Source organism: Electrophorus electricus, chromosome 6 (assembly GCF_041902795.1).
Source record: "Electrophorus electricus isolate QZ-2024a chromosome 6, ASM4190279v1, whole genome shotgun sequence".
In the NCBI taxonomy this organism is placed as follows: Eukaryota; Metazoa; Chordata; class Actinopteri; order Gymnotiformes; family Gymnotidae; genus Electrophorus; species Electrophorus electricus.
The window spans coordinates 2,682,501-2,696,521 of NC_137502.1; the positions used below are offsets into that span (position 1 = coordinate 2,682,501).

At 47.0% G+C, this 14,021-nt stretch overlaps 2 protein-coding genes across 5 annotated transcripts in view; one reads left to right on the forward strand and one right to left on the reverse strand.

Moving 5' to 3' along the window:
• zc3h18 (zinc finger CCCH-type containing 18) overlaps positions 1 to 2,339 on the reverse strand; it is a 26,119-nt gene extending 23,780 nt beyond the window's left edge. For 3 of the 4 annotated variants that reach the window (XM_081715386.1, XM_081715385.1, XM_081715383.1), the window contains exons 1-2: positions 2,180 to 2,339; positions 204 to 1,114 (exon numbers count right to left, since the gene is read on the reverse strand). In XM_081715386.1, coding sequence (XP_081571512.1) covers positions 204 to 1,097 — 894 coding nt within the window. In that variant the 5' untranslated portion in view covers positions 1,098 to 1,114; positions 2,180 to 2,339. Of the gene's footprint in view, positions 1 to 203; positions 1,115 to 1,833; positions 2,042 to 2,179 lie in introns of those variants that run through there. The other variant, XM_081715384.1, reaches the window with a different exon arrangement.
• Positions 2,340 to 2,472: 133 nt separating this feature from the next.
• trhr2 (thyrotropin releasing hormone receptor 2) lies at positions 2,473 to 13,217 on the forward strand. Its single transcript, XM_027017972.3, has 5 exons — positions 2,473 to 2,756; positions 4,870 to 4,911; positions 5,931 to 6,689; positions 7,402 to 7,807; positions 12,348 to 13,217. The coding sequence occupies exons 3-5, from the start codon at positions 6,298 to 6,300 to the stop codon at positions 13,029 to 13,031; spliced, it is 1,482 nt and encodes a 493-aa protein (XP_026873773.2). The 5' UTR covers positions 2,473 to 2,756; positions 4,870 to 4,911; positions 5,931 to 6,297; the 3' UTR covers positions 13,032 to 13,217.
• The last annotated feature ends 804 nt before the right edge of the window (positions 13,218 to 14,021 follow it).

The window sequence follows — 14,021 nt, forward strand, 5'->3', positions numbered from 1 at the left end:
TCAAAAGTCTGTCTATTGTCACCCTTTTCCTGCCTCCAGGTTTTTCCTTGCTTGAAATTCCATGGTCAGAAACATGACAATTTTCACCATTTATGATCATCAATAAACAAAAACACTAAGGAACCACGCCAACATGCACTCGGTTACGTCCCCATCTAATTGTAAAAAACAACAACAAAAAAAACTTTAACAAGGACACTTACATCAATTTCTCCTTCATCGATCTCACCATCATCTTCGTCCTTCCTTTTGTCGCGGAAGGCCTCCTTGCGGCCACGCTCCTGGCCTCTTGGCTCCTCTGGCCTTTTTGGCTGAGTGTCCTTCTGCTCGGGTGGCAAAATCGGGTTTCTCTCCTTCTTTTTTCTGGTCTTCTCCTCTTCCTCATCTTTTTCCTCCTCCTCCTCCTCCCGGTCCTCTCCAGGAGGGCCCTTCTCCGCGTCCTCCTCCTCCAAGGCGACTGCGCTGGGCTCCTCGAGCACCTCCTCGTCATAGTCCAACTCATGTTCGTCCAGCTCTCGGGACACAGAGGACGACTCATCCTTCAGGTCGCTGACCGCCACGAGCCTCCTCTGCCTCCGGTCCTCCTCCTCGTCATCCTCGTCCTCCAGCTCCGGGCGGCTCGCGCCAGACCCGGGGGCCATCTCCGCCCCGTCGTCATCTTCCTCCTCTTCCTCTTGCTTGGCGTCATCCCGCTCTACTTCAGCAGGGGTGAATGGCTCGGGTGAGTTGGGGTCTGGGGACCTGGGCGTGTCTAGGACCTCCCCCTCGGGGGAGGGGCTTATGCAATGCCTGCCCTCCAGCACGCCCACCCGCTCCGCCCTGTAGTCTCCTCTCCTCCCACCCTGGTCGGGCTTCTCGTCTTCTTGGTCGGAAATGTCCTCCTGAGCTCTCCCGATCAGCTCCAGCCCGTCTTCATCGTCAAAGTTAGAGTCTCCATCTCCTCCACCGTCCTCTTCATCATTCAGTAACTCGCTGTCTGAGGTGACGTTGTCTTCTTCGGCAGGAGACTCGGGTGACTCGAACAGCTCACTGTCAGACTGACCTTTCTCCTCCTCAGGGGATTGTGGGGACTGAGTGGGGCTCTCGGGGGTGTCCATCAGCACACGATCTGCAACTGATATTATTCAGAAATGGCAATCAGTTTGAAACACAAACTCTAGGTCTCTGCTGCCTGCCTTCAATTCACTGTGGGCTGGTTTTCTGGAAATAGATTAGGTCTTAGCCTAGATCAGAAATCCACAATCTACCTTCAGTGGCTAACTCATGAAAAAAATATATTAATACAACTTTAATCTAATACACTTTTACACTTTTAAATATTTATTGATCTCCCAGTAATTTAGTTGGCTGAAAGGTGGGTCTGCGTGAACATGGCATAAGATATCCTGAGAGAGAGATTTACAGTAAGCGTTAATTCAGGGTTAACTGATGTTCAAAAAATCATCTTCGCAATCCAACGTCGATTACACTGATTTTGAACAAGCTAAAGAAATGAATTAGAAAGGCTAAAAACATGCTAACAGCGGACAATGTTTACATCAAAACTCCACCAGTCGTGATAAAACGGTACTGCAACTTACACATAAAAAAAAACAACCCAAAAACATTTTTCATGATTCAAGTGCATTTGTTTATGCTATTAACCACTGGAGGCATGTGGGGGAGTGCGGTAGCTCGCTCACCTCCACAAACACTAGCAACATTAATGCGGGACTTGAAACTGAAATGTTACCGTTGAACAGCCGGTTAGCCTGGCAGCTAACGAGCCAGCTAACGGGCTGTGCGCATCCATAATGCACACTTTGCAACCCAGAGAGACTGAAACGAGGTTACCTGCTCGGTTTACGGGCAAGGGCTCACGAGACGGACGACTGAAACATCAGCTCTCGAGCTCGGGGCAGAGCTAGCTAGCTTTGTGTGGAAATGAGGAGGTCTGTGCGCCTGCAGGCCCGAGCGCGGCCCGCACTTTACTACCGACGAGATTAGCGCCGGACACGGACACGAGCGCGAGGCGCGGCGGCGGACACGCGGCCGCGGCGCCCGGGCCGCCCGCGCCGGTCCCCGCGCCGCGCTCGGGCGCCTTTCTGGTCCAGACGGGTCCGCCTGAGGCCGCAACAATGACGAGCGCCGACAATTCGCGAAAGAAAGTCCCGAGAAGGCGTAAAACACATTCGGTCACCTTTCAAACCACAGCGTCCTGGAGACAGGGCTTCGGCGGCGCGAGGCGGTGGGAGCTGCCCGGTCTCTCTCCCTCGGTGACGATTTATACGCGACGAACGATTTGACGATTTGTAATTTGCTTTACCGGAGAAACGGATAAACCCTGCACGGCACCGTGAGAGCGGCCATTACCCTGACGTCATCAAAACACGACGTGGGGGCGCCAGAGGGGAGGGGGGGGGCAGTCCCGTGTCCACGCAAGACAGAACCCACGAGCACCTGGAGAGGTGCACGGGGCAGCTTCATAGTGCTTTGCGATGTGTTTGTAGAAAGAAAGCGAGTAGAAAACTGGCAACCATGAACAATGCCAGGGTTTGTGGACGGAAGCGGTGTGGCCGCTAGGCGGCGATGTTGCACACAAAACACCTGTTCGCTCACAGTGGCCACTGGCATTCAGGCGAGCGCAGTCTCCCAGCGCATCCCTGCCCACCACGCCGGGGATGTCTCATACCTACATCTGGGCTCACAGCCGACACGGCAAGAGACCGGGTGCTCTGGACACACGGGATGGGTTCCGAATACAACACAAGAAAATGGTAAGAAATGAATGATTCACTGGAGATATTCTGAGGTTAGATGTCAGTGCAAAATTATTCATATGGAGATTCAAATGGACTTATTATGTTGGACATTGGTTTCTTGAGAATTTTAATTCATTAATCAAGGAAAGGTTTAATGATTGCTGATTTTGCAATGTTCTGATGCTGATATGGAATTTGTGTGCTTATTAGAAAAAAAAATCAAAAGTGTGTTATTTCTAAACAGAATTATGTATTAAAGATTACATACATTTTTATTTGCCTGTGTAATGTGACTTTACCTAGTTGGAAGAGTGTATTGTATTGCTTTATGCTGTGTAGAATTTAGTTCCAGTGTTTACAATTGCAAGTTGTTAATTATAACATTCTGAATATTAGATTTATACCACTGTAGAAACCATATAGTTAACCATAGTTTATCTCTAGTATTACGAATACATACCTACTATGCAATGTGATGCTAATGTCACTCCTAAAGTTCTGAGCGGTGGAAAGAAAAAAAATCTCATTCATATCTTGCATAGCCTACAGAAGTGATACCCCACACAAGTCGTTATTTAGTTACATTCACATGGAAGAGAGAGACTGAGAGAGAGAGGAAGACAGAGAGAGAGAGAGAGAGAGAGAGAGAGAGAGAGATACAGGGAGAGAGAGAGATACAGAGAGAGAGAGAGATACAGGGAGAGAGAGAGAGAGATACAGGGAGAGAGAGGGATACAGAGAGAGAGAGAGATACAGGGAGAGAGAGAGAGATACAGGGAGAGAGAGAGAGAGATACAGGGAGAGAGAGAGATACAGGGACAGAGAGAGAGAGAGAGAGAGAGAGAGATACAGGGACAGAGAGAGAGAGAGATACAGGGAGAGAGAGAGATACAGGGAGAGAGAGATACAGGGAGAGAGAGAGAGATACAGGGAGAGAGAGAGAGATACAGGGAGAGAGATACAGGGAGAGAGAGAGAGATACAGGGACAGAGAGAGAGAGAGAGAGAGAGAGAGAGAGATACAGGGAGAGAGAGAGAGAGAGAGAGAGAGAGAGAGAGAGAGAGATACAGGGAGAGAGAGAGAGATACTGGGAGAGAGAGAGATACAGGGAGAGAGAGATACTGGGAGAGAGATACAGGGAGAGAGAGAGATACAGGGAGAGAGAGAGAGAGAGAGAGAGATACAGGGAGAGAGAGAGAGAGATACAGGGAGAGAGAGAGAGATACAGGGAGAGAGAGAGAGATACAGGGACAGAGAGAAAGAGAGAGATACAGGGACAGAGAGAGAGAGAGAGATACAGGGAGAGAGAGAGATACAGGGAGAGAGAGATACAGGGAGAGAGAGATACAGGGAGAGAGAGAGAGAGATACAGGGAGAGAGATACAGGGAGAGAGAGAGAGATACAGGGACAGAGAGAGAGAGAGAGAGAGAGAGAGAGAGATACAGGGAGAGAGAGAGATACAGGGAGAGAGAGAGAGAGAGAGAGAGAGATACAGGGAGAGAGAGAGAGATACTGGGAGAGAGAGAGATACAGGGAGAGAGAGATACTGGGAGAGAGATACAGGGAGAGAGAGAGATACAGGGAGAGAGAGAGAGAGAGAGAGAGATACAGGGAGAGAGAGAGAGATACAGGGAGAGAGAGAGAGAGATACTGGGAGAGAGATACAGGGAGAGAGAGAGCCCTCAAGGGCTCATCGTCTTAATGTTCTGATTCTGATACATCCACTGAGCAGCACTTGACTGGGTGAGTGACGGCTTAATTCATATCTCAGCCTCTCATCAGCACACTTGGCCCGTGGTGTCAGTGCCAGTCCCTCAATGGAGCTGGTCGCTGCTGCGCAGTGAGAGCGTGCTCCGCGGAGGACAGCTGCTTGCTTAATGGCTGCATTTAACACTAGGGCGAGTCATTCCAGTGTAGCAGGGAAGTGGAATCACACATGGTAGTCTATTTGGTTTTAAAGAAAACCAAATATCACATATCAACTGTCAATTAATATAGCTTTATAAGAGTTGTTTAAACTTGTATAAATGATGACATAATGCTCTATAATAAATTCTCTCTTCCATTCACTTCTGCCTTTTAAATGTAAATGTAGCATGAATTAATTAGTGTCATTTGTAACTGCAGGTGTGCTCTGGCCTTTTTGCAGTAGAAAACAGGACTGAAAGGGTGAGTCTTTACACACACACACACACACACACACACACACACACACACACACACACACACACACACACACACACACACTCACACACACCACGTTACTGAAAAGCCAGAGAGATGTTCTGCAATATCTGTACCCCAAAATGCAACAGAATGAAAAACTGAGGGTTTGTTTTCCAGAGCAGTGGAGGCTCAGAGATGGCTGGCAGGTTTCATTTGAATTACTTTTCAGTTTGTGTCCACTTCAATTTAGCATGAGGACCAGAGAAACAAGGTCCAAAGACAACCGATGAACAACAGATGACACAATGCCACTGCACACTGTCGAGTCCAAATCAAGTTTGCAACTTCGTGTTTCTTGACTAAGCTTGATTTTCTGGTATAATATTGGAGTAGATTTTGAAAACAATACTTCAGCAGAACAGTTGTCTTCCGCAACATACATTGCTGTAAGTGAGTGTAAAAGCATTTGCATTTCATTTCTAGAGCTGTACAAACAGTTGTGGTGATGGTTTTCTCATTATTTAATCTTGCAGTGATTTTTTTTCCCCCCAGCTGATTAAGTGCGCTGCTAAAATGTCTCATTTAAATAATTTGCTGAGATAGTTTATTGTGTGTATGGACTGATAATAGACACAGAATATCTTCAAAAACATTGTGACTCCTGCAGGTGTTAAGGGAATCACTGAAGGGAGTGAGACAGAGGAGAGAGAGAGAGACAGGTGAGACAGACAGAAAAAAAGAGGAGAGAAGCACATGCAGTGAGACAGATGGAGAGAGAGAGACAGACACAGAGAGGTACATGTTATGTCTGCATTGTGTCTTGTGTAATCAGTGCAATTTTCAGAATAGTGGAAGCTTGAGGGGGTCTAATCCAAAGTTCGATGTTCAGCACTTGTCTGCTTATGCCAGAGGAGATGTACATGTGCACAATTACTGTGCAATTATCACAAGGCTGTGAAATCCTCTTAACAGTGTTGGAGACTGGCGTTTTTCCCAATGACTGTTGCAATCTCTATTTTCAGGGGGTTCGACTGGACGGACAATTGTATTAAGCAGCATAAGAAGGCCCACAGGAGACTTAGCTGCAGCATTTGAATGTGTTGCCATTAATGGAATTATAGCAATTTTATAAGGCCATCATGAAAGGAGGGGTCGAGAAAGAAAGCTGCTGTAAGACTCGAAGACATCATGGCACTTCATAAAAGACATGAGAAGAGGCTTGAAAGAAACCTGCTTTTCGCAGCCTAATCTTTAACTTCCTGCCGAATTCCGCTCTCCTACTCTTCTTTCTCTTCCTCACGCCACTACGGTCCATATCCTCTTTCAATTCCTTTGCTCTCTCGACCACTCTGTACACAAACACGGCCACGCATACCCGTTCACTCCAACATGGCCGAAAACGTGAGCTTCAAGACAGAGAGCCACCCAGTGTCCAACATCTCGCTGCTTGGCCCCGGGAACCCCGTGTCCGAGTCTGTGGAGTACAAGGCCGTGTCCGTATTCCTGGTGCTCCTGGTGTGCGGTGTGGGAATTGTGGGAAACATTATGGTGGTCCTCGTGGTCCTCACCACGCAACACATGCGAACGCCCACTAACTGCTACCTGATGAGCCTTGCCGTGGCCGACCTCACGGTCCTGGTGGCGGCCGGACTGCCCAACATTTCCGAGAGCCTGCTGGCTACCTGGGTGTACGGGAAGACCGGGTGCTTGGGTATCACGTACCTCCAGTACCTGGGCATCAACGTGTCGTCCTGCTCCATCACGGCCTTCACTGTGGAGAGGTAACCCAGAGGAGCACCATCACCTGTATGACTCATTGCTTACACTAAACTAAAATCAAATGCTTATGTGACAACACGCTGTCAGTGGTCCAGAGCGTTTTGGCTGTGCAAATGTCACTGTGTAGCACTGTATCAGAACTTCCGGTGTATTTATTGCTGTGTGGACAGACCCCAGGTTATTATGTCTCTGTGCTTTATTCAGGAAAAGGTCACATGTAGTCAGATAATGAGTTATAAACACACTCACTCTGCTTGGCTCAACATCAGCACTAATTTATCCAGGCACACAGATTTTTCACGCTAAGTCAGCTCTGGGTTCCCACTCTAATCCAAATGTCAAACTCTCTGACGTTCCCTAACGTTCCCAGACTTTCACTGACTAAAAAGCTGAATTTTTATGACCTCTAATGAACGGACAAACAGGCTGCCCTTGTTAAATGGGTGCGGAAAAAACAACTAACTATAACAACCACTTACTACATACCGGAAAAGAGTGAAAATATAACATTTTGATAAATGGCAACCAAAAAAAATCTAAAGATATTCCAAACAAAATTCCCTAATTTTCCATGACTTGACCCCCCCCAAAAATCAAATCCTCTGACTATCCATGTCAAATTCCATGATATTCCCGAAATTCCCTGATGCACCGGAGCCCTTGTTCCCTGTAATTGGACTGTTATTCTTGCCTCGTTCTCTCCGCCTGTCTCAGATACATAGCCATCTGTCACCCCATGCGAGCTCAGACGATGTGCACGATCTCCAGGGCCAAGCGCATCATCGCGGGCGTCTGGGCCTTCACCTGCGTCTACTGCACTGTGTGGCTCTTCCTGGTGGACATCCAGATAGACAGGCACGGGCGCGCGCAGTGCGGCTACCGCGTCTCCCGCGACCTCTACCTGCCCATCTACCTCATCGACTTCGCCGTATTCTACGTGCTGCCCCTGCTGCTGGCCGTGGTCCTGTACGCCCTCATCGCCCGCATCCTCTACCTCAGCCCCCTGCCCCAACCGGCCGAGTCTGGTGTTGTCACTGCCGCCACCCTCAGGAGGAGCTGCAAGGAACCGGCCGACGTTGGCAGGGGTCGGCCCAAGAGTGCGCTGTCATCTCGGAAGCAGGTGCGTGCGTGCGTGTGTGTGTGTGTGTGTGTGTGTGTGTGTGTCTCCCTCATCTCTTTTGAGATGGCAGAGTTGACCCCTATCTGCTATCTGCACCTGCTGAGTTTATCAGGTGGGGCCACAGATCTTCTTCCCTTATGGGGAGATTCCACACTTCGTGCAGGCTTCATTAGACGGGTTCCTTCTTCTGTATTTGCCACCATTGTGAGGGATCTCTAAAGGGCAAACACAGCCATCACTGTCACTGTGGGCCTGCGGCTTTCCGCCACAGACTCGGCTGTCTCCCCAGAAGAATGGAGCCGAATGGCATTTAGCTTTGTTAGGTACCCCCGTGTACTGGAGGCAGGTGTTTGGTATTTCTCTCGGCCAGTAAAGCAGCTTTCCTTCAAAAATGCCACATTTTTCATTTGTAAACGATAATGAACCAAACTACTCTGTTCTTGGACTAGAAGTATTGTAAAGTACCTTAAGACTTTATTTCTCTTCCTAACGTTTTCCTTAATCACTAAATGCATGCTTCGTTTGTCTAGTGTGAGGTCTTTAACTCCCTGGCCTGCTGCTGTATACAGAGTAACTACCTTCTTCCAGTTTGAACATTTTAACACTCATTTAATTCTCAGTGAGGTGACGGCTTGTCTGCCTATGAACAGGCTCGTGGATGAGAGCCACAGAATGAGTGGTTGAGTGTACAACCGCTCTGCCAAGTTATCCAAATGGAGCCCCATCACTATAGCAGAGAGGCCCTGTAGGATGTCATTACTACACCTGTAGGACATCATTACTATACCTATAGCAATTCATTGCTACACCTGTAGGACGTCATTACTACACCTGTAGCAATTCATTGCTACACCTGTAGGACGTCATTACTACACCTGTAGCAATTCATTGCTACATCTGTAGGACGTCATTACTACACCTGTAGGACGTCATTACTACACCTGTAGCAGTTCATTACTACACCTGTAGGACGTCATTACTACACCTGTAGGACGTCATTACTACACCTGTAGCAGTTCATTGCTACACCTGTAGGACGTCATTACTACACCTGTAGGATGTCATTACTACACCTGTAGCAGTTCATTACTACACCTGTAGCAGTTCATTACTACACCTGTAGGACATCATTACTATACCTGTAGCAGTTCATTACTACACCTGTAGGACGTCATTACTACACCTGTAGCAATTCATTGCTACACCTGTAGGACGTCATTACTACACCTGTAGCAATTCATTGCTACACCTGTAGGACGTCATTACTACACCTGTAGGACGTCATTACTACACCTGTAGCAGTTCATTACTACACCTGTAGGACGTCATTTATACACCTGTAGGACGTCATTACTACACCTGTAGGACGTCATTACTACACCCGTAGCAGTTCATTACTACACCTGTAGGACGTCATTTATACACCTGTAGGACGTCATTACTACACCTGTAGCAGTTCATTGCTACACCTGTAGGATGTCATTACTACACCTGTAGCAGTTCATTGCTACACCTGTAGGACGTCATTACTACACCTGTAGCAGTTCATTACTACACCTGTAGGACGTCATTACTACACCTGTAGCAGTTCATTACTACACCTGTAGGACGTCATTACTACACCTATTATAACACAGCAGGTTCGGCTGGGTTCTGTGCCTGTGTCCCTGCGTCCTCCCCGGCTCACTCCCTTCTGCCTGAAAAATCCGTACAGATCCGTTGTGGATTCCCCAAATTCCAGACGATCCGTCTAGCCACAGTTCGCTGTGGAGAACTCAGTAGAACTCCTGACATAATATAAATAAAAAATAGGTAAAATTATGTCAGTAAGATAGTTTTGGCTAGCTCTAGGTCTGTAATATCTCTTTGTGGTATGTCTGCCTTTTTCAAGACTGACCATGGCAGCAGACCATTAAAAGTTGTGAATGGCATGTCCAGGCTGGTCAGGTTGAATGGCAGAGTTCGGATGCAGGTCAGCTTGTAGGGCATGTCAACGCAAACGAAGCGGCCTGGATAAAGTCATAAATACAAAGTCATAGGCAAAGTGGGCTGAGGAGAATGTGAGAATGTGAGGCATTCTCCTTATTCCTACACGCTAGAGAAAAGAGATGAAAATGAATAATCCAGAAATTAAAGAGCCTCGGATCACAAAGGGGAGTCAGGATTTTTCTTAGGCCTTGGTCTTAGATCTTGGTGTTATTTCTTGATTTTCACAGCTTTTGAGAGGATTGATCAGCCTTTTTTGTTTTGGTTTTTTTGTTTGTTTGTTTCCTTGATCTGTATAGTTTTGGCACTAAATTTAGAAAGATTATCGCTTCATTTAGAGAGATTATCACTTCACTGAGAAAGATTATCCCTTAATTTAGAGAGATTATTTCTTCTTTTTACCATGACACCAGTAGTTCTGTTTCTTTTTCTAGCTCTTTAAAGAAAAATCATTTCAGAACAACATATATCCATTCAAAGAACTTTAAAACTTTTAAAGTTTTTGAAACTGGGGATAAAATGTCTATTTTCTGTCAAGACAACAGATTATTTATGACAGTTTTTATGACTGTGTTTGTCAAACCATTGTGGTAAGATGTGCGTAGCAGTTCACCAGAGATTGCGTTGTTTTTGGAGCTCACACATCGTAGTCAAAGTTGAACTCTCAGCTCTCCTTCGTGAATTTAATTCCTTTTGGTATAGTTGCTTTGTTTCTGTGATTCGTTTCCGCTCATGAAGGCACTTTGCATGCTTCTAATTCTTATTTTATTGCCCTTGATACTTTGAGTTAATATCTGTGAATGTCACAGATAAAATGTCTTATGCTAATTCTGTAATGGGTAACAATTGTGAACAGGCTATAGTTTTTTTCTTTGACAAGACACCTTCGCATTGCATTATGGTATTACTCAAGGACAATTAGCGAACGATACAATTTGCAATGTATTATTGGAAACTGAAAGTTAATGACATGGAGAATCAAATTTATCATTAGCGTTACACTACGACAAAATGTAGTACATAGTACGTCGTAGGGTGTGATTCTGAATACATTTCTAGGTGAGTGATGCCTCTTGCTGTTTTCCTACAACACAGAGCATCTCTTAAACCTGATTATTAACATGGCTGGAAAGATATTGGAGGTCCTAGTAAAACAGGCAGATTTTCATTCCCAGCTGTGCTATTCTGACAGGTGTGAGATGACCAGTGTGCGATACACTAGCTATTACAGTGCCTCTGTTTTCTCTTAGATGAGAGATGTTAGATGTTGCATATATTTATCTCCAGAATACTCCATTTGCTACTATTTTGATAGTTTTGCAGACATTCACTCTCTCTCTCTCAAACACACACACACACACACACACACACACACACACACACACACACACACACACACACATACATGGCTGGAGCCTATCGGCAGGCTGTGGGGGTCAGATGAAAATTTCAGAGCAGCTGTCAGTCTATTACCAAATTGAAGAGTTACCAGAACTCTCAGTGACCTCGCTTGTGATCTTGTGTGCTCATGTGGGTGGGTGTGTGGGAGTGCACATTTGAGTTCTGTCCTTCGCGGGGTGTATGTGAGCGTGTGCGCCCATTCACTTGTGTGTGGTGTAGATCGAGGATCCAAGAGGGCCTCACTTGAGAAGAAGATTTGCATAATATGATTTGTGGAGCTCCCTGAAGTATCCTTACTGCCGCCAACGGCTGTGCTCCTGGAGCTCGTGAGGAAGTGCTCCATCTGTCTCCCCTGCGTTCTGACCGATCTTACCTTCACACCTCCAGCCCTTTGATCACATGATTAACGTCAACGTTTTGTAAAGTTTGGTGAGCTACAGGATGCCTGGGTTTCGCCTGAAGATCTGAATGAAGTCAGCCGCCCTGCAGATCTGATAGTGCCGTCGCTACGGCACCAGCCTCTCTCTCTCTCTCTCTCTCTCTCTCTCTCTCTCTCTTTTTACCTAATTGTGAGTAGCAGGGCTGCTTTGTTCATGTCGTGTTAAGACTTTGTTTCATCCTGATGAAGAATCACAATCACCAGATGTCACAACAGAATGTCACTGCCAGTCACACTCATTATCTTGCTCTCTGTTAATTGGCTGAGCTCCTCCCTGACTCGCGACTCCTCCATTAGATTGTTCTCAGGCGTGCCGAGAATTTCTCTCGGTGATGAGTTCTCACGTGCAGGCTACTTCCTGTTAAAAATGAGCAGTTGGATTTAGTCTTAGGAGGTGTCTTTTGTTTTGGAGCTAATAAAGAGATTTCCAGTGATCAAGTTTCTTTTCTCTAGGACATTTTGTTCTTTCACATGCACTGGGACGTAAAAAGGAAGAATGTGATCTTACAGCAAAGTTTAGCGCAGTTAAAAATTCAGTTAAAATTGTTAGGAAAATTAGAGAAAATTAGACTCTCTTGTTGGATGAGAATGGCTGTGCTGTGTGACAAAACTCACAGTGTGTTATTCGCAGTACCTGACAGCTCCGGCCCACAGTCAGACAGGGCGCGTGCGGTATTGCCAGGGCTCACAGCGCACTGCGTCTGCTCTCCACAGGTCACCAAGATGCTGGCGGTGGTGGTGATTCTCTTCGCCCTGCTGTGGATGCCGTACAGGACACTGGTGCTCATCAACTCCTTCGTCAGCACTCCGTACTTGGACGCCTGGTTCCTGCTCTTCTGCCGGACTTGCATCTATGCCAACAGCGCCATCAACCCCGTGGTGTACAACCTGATGTCGCAGAAGTTCCGCTCAGCCTTCCGCGGTCTGTACAGCTGCCAGCAGCGCGACGGCCACCGACACACGCTGTCTGTGCTCCAGGCCGGCTGCAGCATAGCCAGGGACTCACGAGCCGCCCACGCCAGCAACGGCACCAGGCAGACGGTCAAGGGAGGCGGACCGTGCACCGCTGACCAGAACCACGGCACGCCAACTTCCCTGTCCAATCAGGAGGAGGCTACGCCTGTGCACAACAACAGAGTGGCCATGCCGCTTCTTAAGGAGGAGAAAAGTGTACCCAACGCTGGGATGGTTCAGCCTGATCCAGCAGACTTGGACATGAACGAAAAAGAGAATGACAACTTGATGACTGATAAAGGTTTATCAAACGTAGCCACAAACGCAGCTACAAACGCTAACGGCTCCGGCGCAGAGAAGACAGCGATGGCCTCAGAGGAGGGGAAGGCTATACCTGGCCATGCTGGGCACAGTACTAAAGAACTGATGCACAGCACGGTGTAGCGGCTAGTTCCCGCCACTGTCTCCCAGCAAACTATGTGGGGTCGGCCTTGTTCACTTTAACTCCCTGCCCGGAAAAAAATAAACCCTCACCTGCTGCAAAGAGAACCAAAATAAATGTACGCACACGATCCTGAAGACCTATCCATCTTTTCACCTGCTGAAGTGACACCGTTGTTCTTTGGGGGGACATCTCACTGCATCCTTTTCACCTTTTTGTCTAGGGGTCTTGTGTTTGTCAGCTTGTGACTGTGGCCTCAGCATCTCAGCAGGGTTCCAGAGAGGACCACGGCATTCTCCTCATCTGTCACGGTGAAGAACTCGCCCTCCGTGCCTGAAACCGAAAGGAGAACCCAATGAATTTAGCTAAGTGGCTACATAATGCACTTTTAAAAGCACTGATAGGCCCATGTTTTTGAAAGGGGTCTTTTTATCTGGCAGCATGGCCCCGAGCATCTGGCCAGGACTCACACACATTCACGCTCTCCGCCCACAGCCGGTCCAAGGCTGGAGACGAGTGTCACGCTAAGAGCAGGAAACATATCCAGGGAACTGAGCTGTCATGCATCAGTATTTGTTCCACATAAAACCTCACGGATCAAGAGGACTGATGCTTTACAAGTGTTTACAATCTGTCCAGCAGCACAGCCGCATCCTCTGGTCTGCCTCTGGAGACTGGAACTAGACCACAGAACAAAACAGGCATCCAATAAGGACTCCAATAAGATGGCCATTATTTATACAGAGCACAAAGGACACTTTACATACAGAACGGTACATTAATTATGCTTTACACTGTGTGCACAGTTATTAGGCAAATTGTGTTTTTGAGGATTCATTTTATTATTGAACAACTACAGTGCTCTCGGTCATTCCAAAATGTTAATAAACCTCAAAACTGAATATTTAAGAAATATTCCTGGTCGCTTCACGTTTGATTCTTCTCAAATCTTTGGCAGTTACTTGGCGTCTTTTTTTCTCAACACGTTTCTT